The sequence below is a fragment of the Thermobia domestica genome, chromosome 7 (genome assembly GCF_964235325.1).
Source record: "Thermobia domestica chromosome 7, izTheDome1.hap1.1, whole genome shotgun sequence".
Taxonomy (NCBI): Eukaryota; Metazoa; Arthropoda; class Insecta; order Zygentoma; family Lepismatidae; genus Thermobia; species Thermobia domestica.
Window position 1 is genome coordinate 238,442,907 of NC_137460.1, and position 17,016 is coordinate 238,459,922.

The 17,016-nt window shown below is 34.9% G+C and overlaps 1 protein-coding gene across 4 annotated transcripts in view; it reads right to left on the reverse strand.

Annotated features, from left to right (window-relative positions):
- Nucleotides 1-1,065: 1,065 nt before the first annotated feature.
- LOC145690785 (uncharacterized) overlaps nt 1,066-17,016 on the reverse strand; it is a 51,698-nt gene continuing 35,747 nt past the window's right edge. For all 4 annotated transcript variants that reach the window (XM_081766041.1, XM_081766042.1, XM_081766045.1 and 1 more), the window contains one exon: nt 1,066-8,729. In XM_081766041.1, coding sequence (XP_081622167.1) covers nt 7,445-8,729 — 1,285 coding nt within the window. In that variant the 3' untranslated portion in view covers nt 1,066-7,444. The remainder of the gene's footprint in view (nt 8,730-17,016) is intronic.

Sequence of the window (17,016 nt, forward strand, 5' to 3'; positions counted from 1 at the left end):
ACTTATATTGATGTAATAATGATTAATACGAGGATTGATGTAATAATAATTAATACGAGGGCTATTCAAAAAGTGAATGTTTTGAAAATATCCAGGGTTCTTTCCTTCACCGTAATACTGTTACGGAATTCCCGTTCTGGGCGACATTTTATACAACGATATATTCTTATTATAATGGTATTGTCAATCTGTACCCGTTTATGTCAATATGATCAGAGGCGCAATAATCAAACATATACATATAGTTGAAAAGAGAAAACATTCTTATTGACATGTTGTCATGGAAAAGATTATTATAGAGATGATACATAAAATGGACGGATATAAATGCAAAATGTTTGTACAAACAGAAGAATAAATTATCAAATCCGGACACAATTCATGTTTATGGTCAGTAGTCATTAGTTGATATGTTTAATGTTATAATCTAATGATTTAAATATATATGGTAACGAATTAGGGCTAAAGTGAGTATATTATTCGCTTTAATCTGCTACAGGACCAATTTTGGGGTCTATCTTGAAAACGGTGTCCCATATAAAAAATTGTTTCCTACAAAAATTGTTCAATTTTTCAATCTCTTTCGAACGAGGTATCACTCGACCTATGCTCCCATTTGAAAATTTCACGTTCACCCCCCTCCCCCCAAAATGGGGTGGGGGTGGGGAAAACTAATGTTTGACTCATTTCTTAGGCCCCTCTGTATTGTACATTGTCTCTAAATATTTTTCTTATATGATGTATAGTTCGCGAGATATTGGCCTGTAACACTTATTTTGACTTACCCTATATATATATGGGTAATTCCTTATTATTTTTTAACATCTGAGTCTCTTGAAAATTTTGAGAAGTATATGAAGCGTATGTTTTTGATTCTTTTTTTCCTGGATGGGATATATGGTTACCTACAAAACACATGGTAAGTAATCGTATTTAAAATAGATTTTGGTATTTTAATGAAAGGCAAGACATTCATATATCATGACCCTTCCCTGTCTCTTGCGTTAATTTTCAAGTACAAGTGTTTCCTGTACAACAATCCTTGAGTTCGCAAAGAAGATGTATTCTTTATAAATACTGGTTTAAGTTGCTTGTTTATTTTTTACTTCCAGTCTTGAATAATTTTCTTATAGTTGAGCTTTGGTTATCAGTTGTTTTTTGTCACCAAAAAATTGTCAAAAGCGTCCCTTTATTTACTGTTTATTTCATTTTCCGCCGTAAGAACTTAGCGTTCATGGCTTCAAGAGATACAGTTACTATTACAATTAATAATAATAATAATTACAAGAGAAACGCTACAATTAATAATACAATTATTTAAAATATATATATATATAATACAATATATAATAATAATAATAATAATAATAATAATAATAATAATAATAATAATAATAAAAATATATACGTAACAATAAAACTTAAACTAAAAGTGTATTTTTAGAGAAAATATAAATTGTATCTTGTTTTATATATATTTCAAAATTCAAATAAATCTTGGAATATTTACATTACAAAGAAAGATCACACTGAAGATATTCATCTAAACCATAGAAAAGATGTTTAAGTAACAGTAATTGAGGTGTCTTTTAAACTGCAAGAATGGCATTCGTTTGACACGATCTGGTAATTTATTATAAAGTTTTGTTCCCATGTGGTGTAACGAATTTTGAGTTCTTGTTAGATGGAAATTTTTTATATGAATATGATTGGTTGTTCTTGTGTTGTATTGGTGTAGGTCCGAATTGAGTTGAAAGTTTCTTTTATTCATATGTATGAATGATGTTTCGAGAATGTATATACACGGCAATGGGAATATTTTAAGTTTCTGAAACAGTGGCCTAGTTGGTGTATGAAACGGAACTGATAACATTATTCGTAACATTTTCTTCTGCATTGTAAATACTTTCTTCGCATAACAGGTATTACCCCAGAAAATGATTCCATACGATAGAATTGACTGGATCAACCCGAAATAAATTGTTTTCAAGGTTCCTGTAGTTAGAATCTTACTAACTTTACGTATAAGATATATTTTCGCGCTTAGTTTCCTCAACAAATCATTCACGTGATCATCCCATGTTAGAGTCTAATTTTAACCCTAAAAATTTACAAGTGTCAGATACCTGTATGAGTTCCCCGTCTATACGTATTTGATGTAGGTGCTGATAGCAGTGCAGGTAGGAGCACATCATGTGAGAAGCTAAGGTGGCAGCGTGTAAGGTGCACATGTAAATTTGTGTGAAAGAAGTGGCTCTTTTCAGGTAAGTAAAAAAACTTATGTTGGAAATTTCATGCATGTTTTTATTGCTGTCAAGACCGTTTTAAGTGTTTTCAAAATAAAATTTAGTACGCTTATGCAGTTTTTTTTCCCTCGTGAAATTGTTCTTTGTAGTGGTAGCTATTGGCGTAGTAAAAACGAAAGTTTGAACTGAAATATATAAGACAGTTTTATGCCAAAATGGAAGTTTTGTCACGGCCGTCCTCATCAAGACCTTCCACTCTTCTGACAAGCAATGATGGTGACGGTCGTAATTAGTACTGAACGGTCTTGACCAAGAAATATAAGGCACCAATATAAAGGTGAAATTAAGATGAAAACACGCGTAACAATGTTCATTTATTTCCAATTGTAGCAATAGATACATTTCGTAGTACTTACTTCCAATTATTAGGATGTGTTCGGGGTTCCAGTTTTATTTCCCAGTGGGGGAGTATTTGAACGATTACAGTGGTTCAGGCTCCGGAAGTCCACGTCTCATATAGCCTCGTTGCTGAAAGAGACGCTAAAGTCTAATCCGGCCAAAATTTATGACCAAGTGCGTAGATTCAAAGGCAGATAAAAAGTGACTTGGATAATCATACAATTATGTGGTTCCGCCTATTAGTTTGGCATGCCACTCTTTAAACAAGTCCTGAGTTTCATGCAGTAAAATGATGTAACAAACGGTCCAGATTGATGTTTACATTAAACAACGTACTTAATTAGTATTTTTCGCATCTCACTGGAAATAACTAATCTTTAAATCTTCGTCTGACTTTTGACTGAAAATCACATGACAATTTGAAATATTCTTTGATACCGAGAGGGTTCCTTTTCACTATTTTTCAGGTATCTAATTGAAGAACAAATCTTGCATTGGTAGGCTATTAGATTAAATGAACTGTCCATAGCATGTGCTTATAATCATCAAGGCTGACAAAAGTGATTCAAATGTGGAAAATGTGAAAGAGAATCATATTATCAATTGTAAATTGGAACAACTGTCCGACAAAGAAAAAAGCCTGCGACGCGAGAAAGAATGCACAAAGAAAAGATCAAACAAAATCCACCAGAAAGTACAGCTCAAAGACAATATGAAAGAAAACGAAGTGCGTGTAGAAGGGAAACTGGAAAATTGAAGAAGATAAGTGATACGACAGAACGGGAAGCAAGAATCCAAAGGAAGAAATGGCGGGAGTCTCATAACCGTAGTCGTGAGACAGAAACAAATTTTGAAAACTGCGATGTTGCTTGTGGAGAATACTCCTCCTGATTCACCAATCAACCAGAGGGATGTTCCCTCAGATGAGTTATCAGACCACGTTTCGAACAATGATAATCCGGTTTCAGCACCAACATCATCATGTGGTTCTACTGATGTGCCATTAGCATTAAGTACTCCAATCAACATAGTACCAGCTTGCATAAACAGTAAACATGTAAAAAAGGAAAGAAAGAAAGAAGAGACAGGTTTATAACATACAGGAAATTCAAGGAATCACAGAAGCAGATTCAAAAACTGATTGCGTCAGTAGAAAAGCGGAAAAAAGATACTATAGGCTTGCTGAAAGTACAGCGAAGAAGCAGTATTCTCCAACCCCAAAGACGAAAGTAAATAAATAAATAAATAAATAAATAAAAATCTATAGGTACAGAAGGTGTTAGAAAAAAGGCTAGAATACGGTGAAACCACTTCAGTCAGCTTAAGAAAAGTAATAGCACTTCTTTTGAAATCAAGAAAGCAGTTGGCATGAAATTTGGATGCTCCATTGCTAAAGCGATATCGATACTTGTCGTCAGTTGCCCTAACTACCTTCAGATATCTGCTTCACAAATATGGTAATATTTTTGGAAGAAGAAGAACTTATGATATGAGACAGAGACGAAATGAAAAGAAATATGAAGAAGACAGAGTTCTTATAATTCGTTTCCTTGAAGACGATTTGCATTCATAAATTTTATCGGGAAAAAAAGATACAATAACTACATCAAAAGTAAAGAAACAGAAGAGAGAATTTTTAAATACAATACGAAACCTCCACAGAAAGGTTTGCAGTACAATCAAGAAATGATCCTTGTCTTATTATTCTGTTATGAAGCCTTTCTGGATAGTCAGGAGAGAAGTACAAGATAGACAAATGTGTCTCTGTAAAAGATGTGAAAATTTCAAATTTATGGTTAGAAAGTTTCATAATCTGTCGCTTGTTCCAAACCCAGAAATGAAGAATTTAGTACAATCACTTAAGTGTGATTCAGAATCTTCTCATTGCATGTACAATATCTGCACAAATTGCAAATCAAATAAACTGATAATAGAAGACTCTGGAATCGAAAATAAACCAATAACCTACAACCAATGGTTGACAAAGAAGATAAATCGGTTTTATACTATTGGAGGGTCAAAACATTTCGTTGTATTATGAAAGAAAATGCAGCTTCTACGGTCCACCAGACCAGTACGTTTCAAATATTGTTGAACAACATGCAACCTAATGAAGTGCCTATTGTGAGTAACTTTTCAGAAAATTACAGCTGCAAATATGCTTCTGAAATTCAAGCTGCTCATTTTGGTTAATCTAAACCTCAATTGACTCTTCATACCCAATGTGTGCTATTATAAAGGCGCTGAAGAAATAATAATAATAATAATAAAATCATTCTGTACTGTTTCTGAAAACTTACATGACCCAAGCGCCATATGGGCCCACCTAAAACCAATTTTGAATAATATAAATCACATGTGGCCCCATGTTCAAGTGTTGCACGTACGCTCCGATAGACCTCTCTCTCAGTATCGAAACAGGAAATGCCTGCATCTTCTTCCAATTATTGTCAAGGAATTCGGATGCCAACAAGTTTCATGGACGTTTTCCGAAGCAGGTCATGGCAACAGTGTTGCTGACGGGGTAGGTAGATTTATGAAACGTACTGCCGATAAAGTAGTTGCCTCTGGCAAAGATATCCTCAACGAAAATTACTTCCTTTCCAGCATCGAACACGTTAATGTTGTGTCTTTCATAGTGTCAAGTGAAGATATTGCTCAAGTTGATAAATTTCTAAAAAAGTTGAAGTTCCACTGATTTCAAGAATCTTATCTGTGCATCAAGTTGTTTGGTCTGCAAGAGGGGGATGAAGATTTTCTGAATCTCAGAACATTAACTTGTCTTCGTTGTGCACTCACAGAAACTTGCAACCGCTTTCCTCTGGTTTCTCATCGGGCACATGAGTCTAATCTGAAAGTGACCAAGCAAAACTCACAACGAGAAAGGAAATGCCTTAAAACCAATCAGGATGGTTTTCACAAGGATGAATTTGTTGATACCCTTGCCTGTGACGAAGTTGAGCACTGTGTAACTTCAAGAGCCGCAACGCAACTATTCGACTCTAAAAGTAAGTCGGTTCTCAGTTCATTACTCAGTTCTGTTACTTAATTCAGTATCGATCAGGAGGAAATATTGAACTTATTTTATAGATCCGGGCTGTGTAGCACACTAGACAATAGATTCGTCTCAATTTGGACGGACAAGGGAAAGAAAGTGAATGAACAGAAGGTGGAAATAGGGTTCCACATTATAATAATACACCAAACAATCCTTTCCCTGAGAAACACCAGTTCTATCACTAATATTAACTGGTGCCGACATTGAAGCCCCGGGGCTCCGAATGGCAACTTACAGTTTTAACTTCTTAAGTTTGCTAAAAGAAAACTGAATATAGAAATTTACTTATTAATTCCATTGTGCTTATGTTGTACAGGACTTCATTCTCAACGAGCCTTGAGATGTCCAATGCAATTCATAGTTTCTTGCAAAGTTGTGACGTCTTGTTTCAACCAGGACAAAAATATGAAATATTCAACAAAATAGTTAAAAAATTAATATATAACTGTGCGCGCAATATTGGTAATATTTGATCTTGTGTGACTCATTGAATTAAATTAAACCTGAATCTCATATTTTTTTATTTATTTATTTACCTTTTCAGGTTTAACAGAAATAAATTTAGTCTTGTTATGTATGATGGTACTTGCTATTCAGGAACAATCACTGAACTTCATGATGGTGTTAAAGTCAAAGTTATGTATCCCAGCACAACAGACTCAAAAAAGTACAAATGGCTAATGACTAATGATGAGTGTGTGTATTCCTTCAAAGACATTATTAAGAAATTGAATCCACCCGTTTCAACAACCAGAAAGCGAAGATTTGCTTTGTTACCAGATATTTAAGAATTTCTTAGTAATTATATTTATCAATATTAGTTGATTGAACGTAAAACATACTGAATGTAATACTAAATTATTTTGACTAGCATGCGAAAAATATAATCAAAGAATTCTAGCATACATTTATCTTTTTTAACTGATTATTTTTATAACAGAGACAATGAAAAATATTCTAAATTAATTTTGAAGAAAATAGTGTGAAAAGTATATTTCAAGGTTATACCTTATAGGATTAAACTGACAGCACTGTTGGTAACTGTAGTATACAGCAAACATAAATTTCAGACATATAGCATGGAATTTATAATTTATTTGGTACTTACTTAACCCAAGTGTCATGTTTGTCAAAACCATTTTCCTATGTTACGACCTATCTGTAAGTAGTCATGACCGCCCCTTTCAAGTCAAGACCGTCCATCTTGAACAAATAAATCATAACTGTAAAATAGTGTAAGAGCTAAGACCTGATATGCTTCAATCATACTGTTGTCGGTATATATCTACATAATACTGACAATATTAAGATCTTTTGAAATTATTTTCTACCACAGAAAAAATAAATTATTTAAAGAGTTCTTTTGAGGGAAATGAAGGAATCCAGGAGTTAATAACACACTTCACTAATTTTATCGTTATTCACTACGTTCTAAATTGAAAGCTTGAATTTATCTAAGGTATTTGCGTTCGTAATAGTTCAGATCATTTATATATTCATTTTATAAAAATGCAAAAAAAGGGACGGTCTTGACATATTTTTCTACTATTGTAGTGACTTGAGACTATATCACTGTTAACAGTGACACAACTCCGTTATTACTTTGCAGGATAATTGAGGGCATATGGCCCTATCTTAAAAATATAATGGCTTTATATCCATATGAAGTTCAAAAAATGAATGTCATTGACGCTAAAATTTAAAAAAATAGCGAGGAATTACCCATATATACACATGAGTGTTATGGTTTGATCATTTTGTGAATTGACATATGATGAGAGAGGTACTTTTTCAAACTAAATGACTTCCCACACTCACTGCAAACATATGCTCTTACGTCCGAATGAGATTGAAAATGATGTGTTAATGACTGTTTCTGGCGAAATAATTTACCGCATTTATCACAACAATAGTCTTTCACTTTTGAATGGACCAATAAATGATCTACTAGACCTTGCTTATGACGAAATGATTTAGCACATTTATCACAAGAATATGGTTTCACTTCTGAATGAATTAGTACATGGTTTCTTAAGTTAGTTCTATTTATAAATGATTTACCACATTCTTCGCAAGAATATAGTAAGAAACCAGCATGTGTTTGTAAATGAGACTTTAAAGTTTCTTTGTGATGAAATGACCTTCCGCAGTCTACACAAGTAAATGGTTTTACACTTGAATGAGCTGTTAAATGTTTTGTCAAACTATACTTCAGATTAAAGGATTTACCACATTCCCCACAGACATGCGATTTTGTATCTGTATGAGATAATAAATGCTTTTTCAATGTGTAGCTTCTGGTAAATGACCTTCCACATTTGTCACAATTAAATATTTTATAGTGTAGATGATTTAGATAGTGTTTCTTCAGGTTATCTTTCCTAGTAAATGATGTGCCGCATACGTCACAAAGATGTGGCTTCGCACCTTTGTGTGCTAACAGATGTCTTTGCAAATCGCTTTTCTTAGTAAATGATCGAGCACACTTCTCACAATGGTATGGTTTAAGCTCATTTAATAAGTGCTGCTTTAACCACTCTTTGCAACTAAATGATCTCCCACATTTATCACAAGAATATGGTCTCTCACCTGTATGATTTGTCATATGTATATTTAATTTACTTTTTTTTCTATATGACTTTCCACATACTTGACAAACATAAGGCTTCACATCTGTGTCAGTTGAATACAGATCTGTGGTAGGCTTGTCATTATCACATGCCACACTATATTCCTCGTAAGATAATGAGTGATTTTCGGAAACAAAATCTGTGTTATATGGTTGGTCATTTTGCTCAGTAAAATGCACTTTCATATCCGAGTAGGTTGATAAATGTTTCACTAAGCTTCTTCCCTTGTCTGATGGTTTGTCACATAATTTACACGCAAGTGATTCGATACTTTCCTGAGTTGAACATTGTACCTTTAAATGAGTAGGATCAGAAAAAGGTTCGATACAATTTTTATAATTACATGTATTTCCAAATGTACTAATACGCTTCTCTTCTCTGCCTTGGATATGACATCTAAATCAAATAAAATAAACACATGTGATTTTAAGTTGATGACTGGCATAAATATTAAACATACTATAAAAATTTATACATTATCGTACTTTTTGTCATTTATTAGGTACAATTTATTTCCTTTTGTGTGTGGAAACAATACACGCAGTAAATATTTTGCATTAAAGTTAAGAGAAAAATACAAGATAAATAAGTACTTATAAATACAGAAGTTCTTAATAAAGATAATTAGTTAAATGTACTGAAACAGAACAGGAGATGCCTTTACCTAAAGAAAGTAAAGAGTTGGTACAATTTATAAAATTCTGGAAACTGCTAACTTTATTAAAATGTTAGGGAAATTTTAAATTGAAAGTGGAAATTTAAAGTCTCGTTTCTTCTATAGAGTAGGTTTTCCCACCCTCCGCTAAGAGAATTTTACAATCGAAGTAGCTTTTATCGGCTGAAATAAAGGTTTGGCCGTGCTATTTTACACTGTTAGTTGGACACTGACATCACCCCTAGCAGAACTAGCAGGAATGAAAGGTATAAAAATATAGCAGTATAAGCTTTCATACAAAGCTGTTGCTTCAGAGTGACGTTTTGTTTGTGACAAGTGGGTAGCTGCAGCTCTTGTTTAAACGAGCTCAGAGAAATTAGAGAAGAGAATGTGTTATTTAAGAGAGCTCAGGAGAAAACTATGGTAAAGCGGAGTAGCTCATAGCATAGTGCTGCTGTTGAACGACATATGATTTATTGGTTTCTTAAAAAAGTGTCTGATATACAGAGTGGGCCATTTTAATTAATCCACGGAAATATCTGAAAAATGATAAAACATAGAAGAAATGTTTGAAGTACACGTTATATATTGCTAAGGGGGAAAACCGTTTCCGCCAAAAATACCCCTCCCCACCCCCCGGAAATGGGGGTAACGGAGGGTAACTTTGAAATGTCAAATGGGAACATGGGTCGAGTAATACCTCGTTCGAAAGGACTTGGAAAACTAAGTAATGCTGTACCAAAATTTGTTTCATATGGAGTACCAGTTTCAAAATGGCCGCCATGATATAGTTCGGAAACTCCAGTAGCCGTAGTATGAAAACCATGGGAGGTAAATGAATGGAACAAAATTATAATACGTAAATATCATAGGGCATATCGAATGATGTGACCCCTGCGATCCCAGCGGCTTCCCTGAAGGGATCTTGTGAGCTAGCTTCAAAATTTCAATGTCCGACCGGACAACCCAATGCTGTTTGGAAAGCAGACTTCAGGGATATTGAATTAGTGCACTCAGTTAATGAGGATGGCCACAGTCAAGGGCGCCCATAAAGGGGGCCAGGGGGCTCTGGCCCCCCTAGAGGAAATTGTGCTTCGGAATATCGAAAACTCAATAGAATTTTTAGAATAGCTACAGCAAAATTTGAAACTATATTTGAAATGTCGCTTTTTCTTGCCTCCCTTGGAAACCACAACATGGGCGCCCTTGGCCACAGTTACATTTTGATTAACTATTAGCACTCATGTCATATTGTGAGCTTGAGGGACGAAACAGTGTGTACGTATATCCCCGAAATGCTTTTCGAATAACCAGCACGCATTGCATAAAAGTTTCTGTGGCGACGGAGAGTAGCAAATTCACACGTTTGTAAGTTTCAGCAACTGCATTATTCGACAACTTCTTTCATATAACGTTCCTTCTGTTTTCGCATCAAATCATACTTAGCCATACAGATATGCGTTACCATTCAAATAAAATTTCACCTTTTTTAGTCACTACAGCGTCATCCTTACAAACAAATGTTTCAACCATACCATACCTATTTCTAAGGTAGCCTTAATTTCCGAATTAAAGTAGAGTTCTCATTTGAACTTTCACTGTTACTTTCCACCCCACTCACATACAGAGCACAGGAAAAGATTATTTTGCAGGACTTGGATATCTCTCTACACATTATGGCAATTTTACTCTAACACTTTTATCATTCTCGAGCCTTGGAACGCCTCCGTGGTTTTCCTATTTAATTTTCGTTATTTTCATTTATTTCTACCCGTATTCATACTATGGGCACTAGACGTTTTCTTAGACACATTCACTATGTCTTGGCGATCATTTTGAAAACGGTGTCTCATGTCGAAAATATTCTTACAGAAGCTGTTTGATATTCATTTGTCTATGTAACATGATGTTACTCGCTTCAAGTTGCTATTTGAAATTTTTAAGTTGGCTCCGGTTACCTTTCAGTGGAGTCACCCCTAGAACACCTCTCGATGTGCCTTACGTCAGTTACCTACTCCATTTTTTCTTCTATTGATTTATCTTCAATTGCTTTCATACTACGGATACTAAACCTTTTCTCTGACACTGATACTATGTTTCGGCGGCCTTTTGAGAACACTGCCATTTCACCTCAATCGTTTTCTCCTGCAAGATGTTTGATTTTGCAAGATTTATCGAACGAGGTACCACTCGCCTCATGTTACTATTTGAAATCTTGAAGTTAGCCCCCAAGACCCCTTCAGGGAGGCCACTGGGATCACAGGGACCACACCATTCGATATGCCCTATGATATTTACGTATTATAATTTTGTTCCATTCATTTACCTCCCATGGTTTTCATACTACGGCTACTGGAGTTTCCGAACTATATCATGGTGGCCATTTTGAAACTGGTGCTCCATATGAAACAAATTTTGGTACAGCGTTACTTAGTTTTCTAAGTCCTTTCGAACGAGGTATTACTCGACCCACGTTCCCATTTGACATTTCAAAGTTACCCCCCGTTACCCCCATTTCCGGGGGTGGGGAGGGGTACTTTTGGCGGAAATGGCTTTCCCCCTTAGCAATATATAACGTGTACTTCAAACATTTCTTCTATGTTTTATCATTTTTCAGATATTTCCGTGGATTAATTAAAATGGCCCACCCTGTATATATATATATATATATATATATATATATATATATATATATATATATATAAAATGTGTAAATTACTTAATTTGATTTCTTGATTTTTTAATGAAAGTGCTTTCCTGTAGCTTTTTCAAATGCAATGTTTTCTAAACAGCTTCATAAAACTGCATTTATAATATGGTGCTAGTGGTGGGTACACACAAAGCAGCGATACTCTGCTTCAAAGATGGAAACATTAATACCGTTAATATATTTTTACATTTTTTTATTCTGTTGTTATTTTCATGTTCACTGTAACTATCTGTTGATGGGAAGCTTTGAAATTAAATGGAATTTGTTACACAAACTAAATACAACTTTCTTACAAGGCTGTCAATAATCTTTATTATAAATTAACTAGAAATGTTACAGTTTCGGAAGTATATCACTTCCTTCTTCAGACTACTACTACTACTCAGAGTTGGCTCTCTACTATTTGACTGGGATACTTAGATATCGCAGAATAAATTGATTTATTGTGGTAGAAATTCCCTATGTGGTCGTTTCTGTATTATATACTATAATTAATATGTTTCTCTTCTCGGGTAATCCTGCCGTATAAACATGCATTTATTTTATATAGCCATGAATATATACTGAATCTACTGTCAACGACAATTTAGTCATTATAATTTACAACACATGAACTACATTTACTCTGCGATGGGGAGGATCCTGAAATATAACCTTGGACGCTAGTGTGTGTCGATTTGGGCCTGTACGTGGCCCTGTTCGCTTCAAACATTATATTTCTGACCTTTTAAGGCTAGTTATGTAGTAACTTCAATATAATACTTTCCTATATATAGAGGTTGGCAAAAAAATTGTTACCACTGATAGGGAAGAGTTTGAAATACATACACACTTAATATACTCCTTCAACCTGTGAACCACAAGTGTTAATACATATGAGTGTTCTGTCGCCCATACAGTCCATGACCTTTGAACACATGTCATGCGGTATAGAGTGTATCACGAAATATATCTAAAAAGAAAAAAGAAAATATCGCATACCAGTGGTAACACTCTTTTGCCAGGCCCTGTATTATGGACAGGCCACGAAATTTAAGGTCTGAATCCAATAACCAAATCAAAAAGTTTGATCGCCATTTTTCTCGCACAGATGGATGTAATTTATGCAAATGCCTATCATCAAACAAATATTTAATAACCAGTAGCAACATGACGACCAATTTGATACGTAGTCGTACATATTTTAGCTTTAAACTAGATAGGCGCCAGACTCGTATTTCCAGTCGCCATGGCGACCTGGTGCATTGCACTTTTCGAGATTTGTATATATGCTTATTTGTATGAGCCTTCCTCTTGATAAGCTTCTGGCTCGCTATTGCATTCAAGGGTCACGATTTCTTTTCTATATTTCATCTTCCATCAAAGACTAACAACCGCTGTTTCGTCAAACCTATATTTTTCACGTGAACCAAGTTGTTCCCTGGTGTGTATGGCGACACTGTAAGACTATTTAAATTTTTTTTTTTCAGACTTATTCGAGCCTTTTCTATGTATCATTTTTTAAAATTATTTTATAATTTCATTTATGTAGGAAAATATTATTATACGGTGAATTAGAACCTCCAATCCTTGGTTTTACAGATTTCATTTTCTCGTTACCCTATCGCTCAATTATTACTATTATTATTATTATTATTATTATTATTATTATTATTATTATTATTATTATTATTATTATTATTACTTGATATGATGGCTAATTTGTTTGTTTATATTTTAATATAGTTACAGAAGTTTGCTATTCACGTTTGTCGGCATAAAATTTTCATGGACTACTTCACAAATCTGTAAAGCAATGTTTAGATACAAATACTGTAATACTGCGGCTAATATTTATAATACTTTTATGACAAAGATAAGATTTAGTAATATGTTTGGTGCGCAAATCTGAATCCACGATAACCTTCCTATTCGGAATAAAGTTGTCATCTTTAGACTTCAGAAGAAAGTGGTAAGGACACTAGCAGGAATATAATGGAATTCTCCTTGCAGAAATGTTTTTAAGGAACTTTAAGTAATGAATCTTCCCTCAATGTATTTGTTCGAAATATTAATATATATGAAAAGATATAGTAGTGAATTTATCGTTAACAAAGACATTCACAGATACGGCATAAATATATACAATAAATCAGTTACTGACAAAAGTACTCTATTATACAATCTACTTTCATCATATATAAAACTATCAGGTCTCTGTAAACAGCTTTAGAATCTTACTTAAAAGGTACTTGATAGAATACTGCCTTTACTTGGTTGAAGAATATGTGCAAAAGAATTTGTATGCGTAAAATTAAATGTATAATAAGTAAATTCGTGAATCTTTAAGAATCCATATGTAATAATAGTATATATATATATATATATATATATATATATATATACAAGGGCGGATCCAAGGGGGGGCTAAGAGGCTATAGCCCCCCTTGACGCTCAGGTTTACACTGGGTAAAATGGGCTTCAATTCTACTTTACGCTGGATAAAACAGCAAATTATGGTTTAGCCCCTCCCTTGATCATATCCTGGATCCGCCACTATATATATATATATAGGGTATTTCAAAACAACACCGACAACGTTTAGGAGACATATTATTAGTTACACCGACATATGATTAGTTACACCAAGATAAGACAAAAAGTATAGATCAATCTGGGTGCAGAAATCCGTCATTTCGGAGTTATGGGCTGCCGAAAACATTAAAAAATGAAGTTTAAAGTATGGGACCTAAAGTCCAAAGGTCCAAAAGTGTGGGACCTACCGTAGTCGGGTCAAGACTTTGTTTAGGAACTAGTATGTGCCCTATCCAAATATCCATGTTTCAGAATCCTAAGGTACTCAAGCAACAATTTTTATAGAAGTAGTTTTGCTACGGGCATATAATTTGAAGTATTTACCAATTACCTCGATAAAAATTGTTGCAGAAGTACCACTGGATTCTGAAACATGTATTTTTGGATAGCGCACATACTAGTTCTTAAGTGAAGTCTTGATCCGACTACGATAGGTCCCATATTATTGGAGCTATGGGCCTTTAAAGTTCATATTTTCATGTTTTCGGCAGCCTATAACTCCGAAATGACGGATTTCTGCACAGAGGTTTGTCTATACTTTTTGACATATCTTGGTGTCAGGAATCACTCCCCAAGCGTCGTCGGTGTTGTTTTGAAACACCCTGTATATATATATATATATATATATATATATATATATATATACAGGGTGTAACATAAATACATGGCTAAAAGTTACGAGGTGATTGTGAACATTCAAATAAGTAAAAATGTTCCTTTAAACATGGGTCCGAAGCCGCTTCGTTTCAGAGATACAGGGTGTTCAAATGTCGACCCTCCTATGGTTCACTATGGGAAAGTAAACAGAAATGTTCAATATTGCAGGAATAATACAATCAAGTGGAATTATGTCTGTGTAATTACATTTATACTAACATAGGGAATGAAACTAATCAGCATTTGAGGTTATTGGATTGTCAATGTTTCCAACATGGTACAAAATGTTATGTTTTTAAATAGCACTATACGTCCACACGTTAGCATATTATTGACATCAAAACGTTTCTAAACATGGGGTAGATTCCGCTTCGTTTTCGAAAGACAAGGCATCCAAGTGAGAAGTCAATTAACGGTTCACAATAGTAAACAACGGTTCATAGATCACAACTATTGCAAGTTTTCAAACATAAGTGATTGAGAACGGTATTCGGAAAAGAAATGGAATCTGCCTCATTGTTTAGGAACGTTTTGATGTCAGCAATAACATGCTAACGTGTGGACGTTTAGCGCTATTTAAAAACACAACATTTTGCACCACGTTGGCAACTTGACAACCCAATAACCTCAAATGTTGACTAGTTTCATTACCTATGTTAGTATAAATTAATTCCACTTGATTGTATTATTCCTGTAATATTGAACATTTTCCTTTACTTTCCCATAGTGAGCCATTGGAGGGACTCGATATTGAACACCCTGTATCTCGGAAACGAAGCGTCATCGGACCCATGTTTACAGGAACATTTTTACTTATTTGGATGTCCGCAATCAGCTCGTCACTTTTGGTCATACATATGTTACACCCTGTATATATACAGGGTGTTTCAAAACAACACCGACAACGTTTGGAAGGTGATTCCTGACTCCAAGATATGACAAAAAGTATAGACCAATCTGGGTGCACAAATGCTTCCTTTCGGAGTTATAGGCTGCCGAAAACATGTAAAAATGAACTTTGAAGGTCCATAGTTTCAAAATTATGGGACTTACCGTAGTCGGGTCAAGACTTCACTTAGAAACTAATAAGTGTCCTATCCAAAAATATAGCTTTCAGATTCCTGCGGCACTTTCGCAACAATTTTTATAGAGGTAGTTGGTGAGTACTTAAGAGTCGGCAGGAGTCAAGTGACCTTGACATATCGAGGATCTATCAGCCTTCCTGCTTCTCTTTGCAGTGCAAAGTGTTTCCTTATTTTGGCAACAGATGGGGTTGTTGCTGAAATGCCGTCAAAGCAAATGGCACCCCTCCTTTTCCTTCGTTTTCCCCTGCATGTGGTCAAAGTTGGACAGCGCAGGAGGGGATGGTTACGGCTGGAAATGGGGCAGAAGAGTGAAATTCCTTTCTTTTGGCTAAAAGAGAAACAGAACTGAAGAAAAAAATAAATAAGAGGGACCAACATGATTATCAGCCGTCAGCTCCGTGTCTAGAGAGCCACTCAAATATCTACGACGGTTACAAACATCTCTTTCTCAAAGGATTCTACCTATGGTAAATAACAGAATAGTGCGAGAAGAGTCTGATATAAAATGAAAAACCATGCCAATATTAAAAAAAAAAAAAAAAAACGGGAGAGTCAATAAAACTATTCTAATTTATTTAGGGCCATCGTGGTTAAAAAAAAAACTTTCAACTTAAAGGCAGAAAACCCAGGCAAAGATCTGAAATGTATTGACAATGTGACTCTTTTCTAGTGGGATTTATTTCCTTATTTTCTTTTCAAAATATGACCACCAGATTTACCCTCTCTCTTCACATTCGAATGGTCCTGGGTTCGATACCAGTGGATGACCATCCTGAGCTTTTCCTATTACAACAGGAAAGGGCTGCAATATTACATGCAGCCTTGGGAACCGGATTGATTGATTGATTGATTTTGAGTTTTACGTCCCGTTCAGCAGCGAGGCTATATGAGACGTGGACCTACTGATTAACGTGGAATCCGAACCACATGAGCTCTCGCCGGGAATTGAACCCGGGTCCTGGGGAACCGGCTTGGATGGACAGGACGGAGCATATGCCCTGC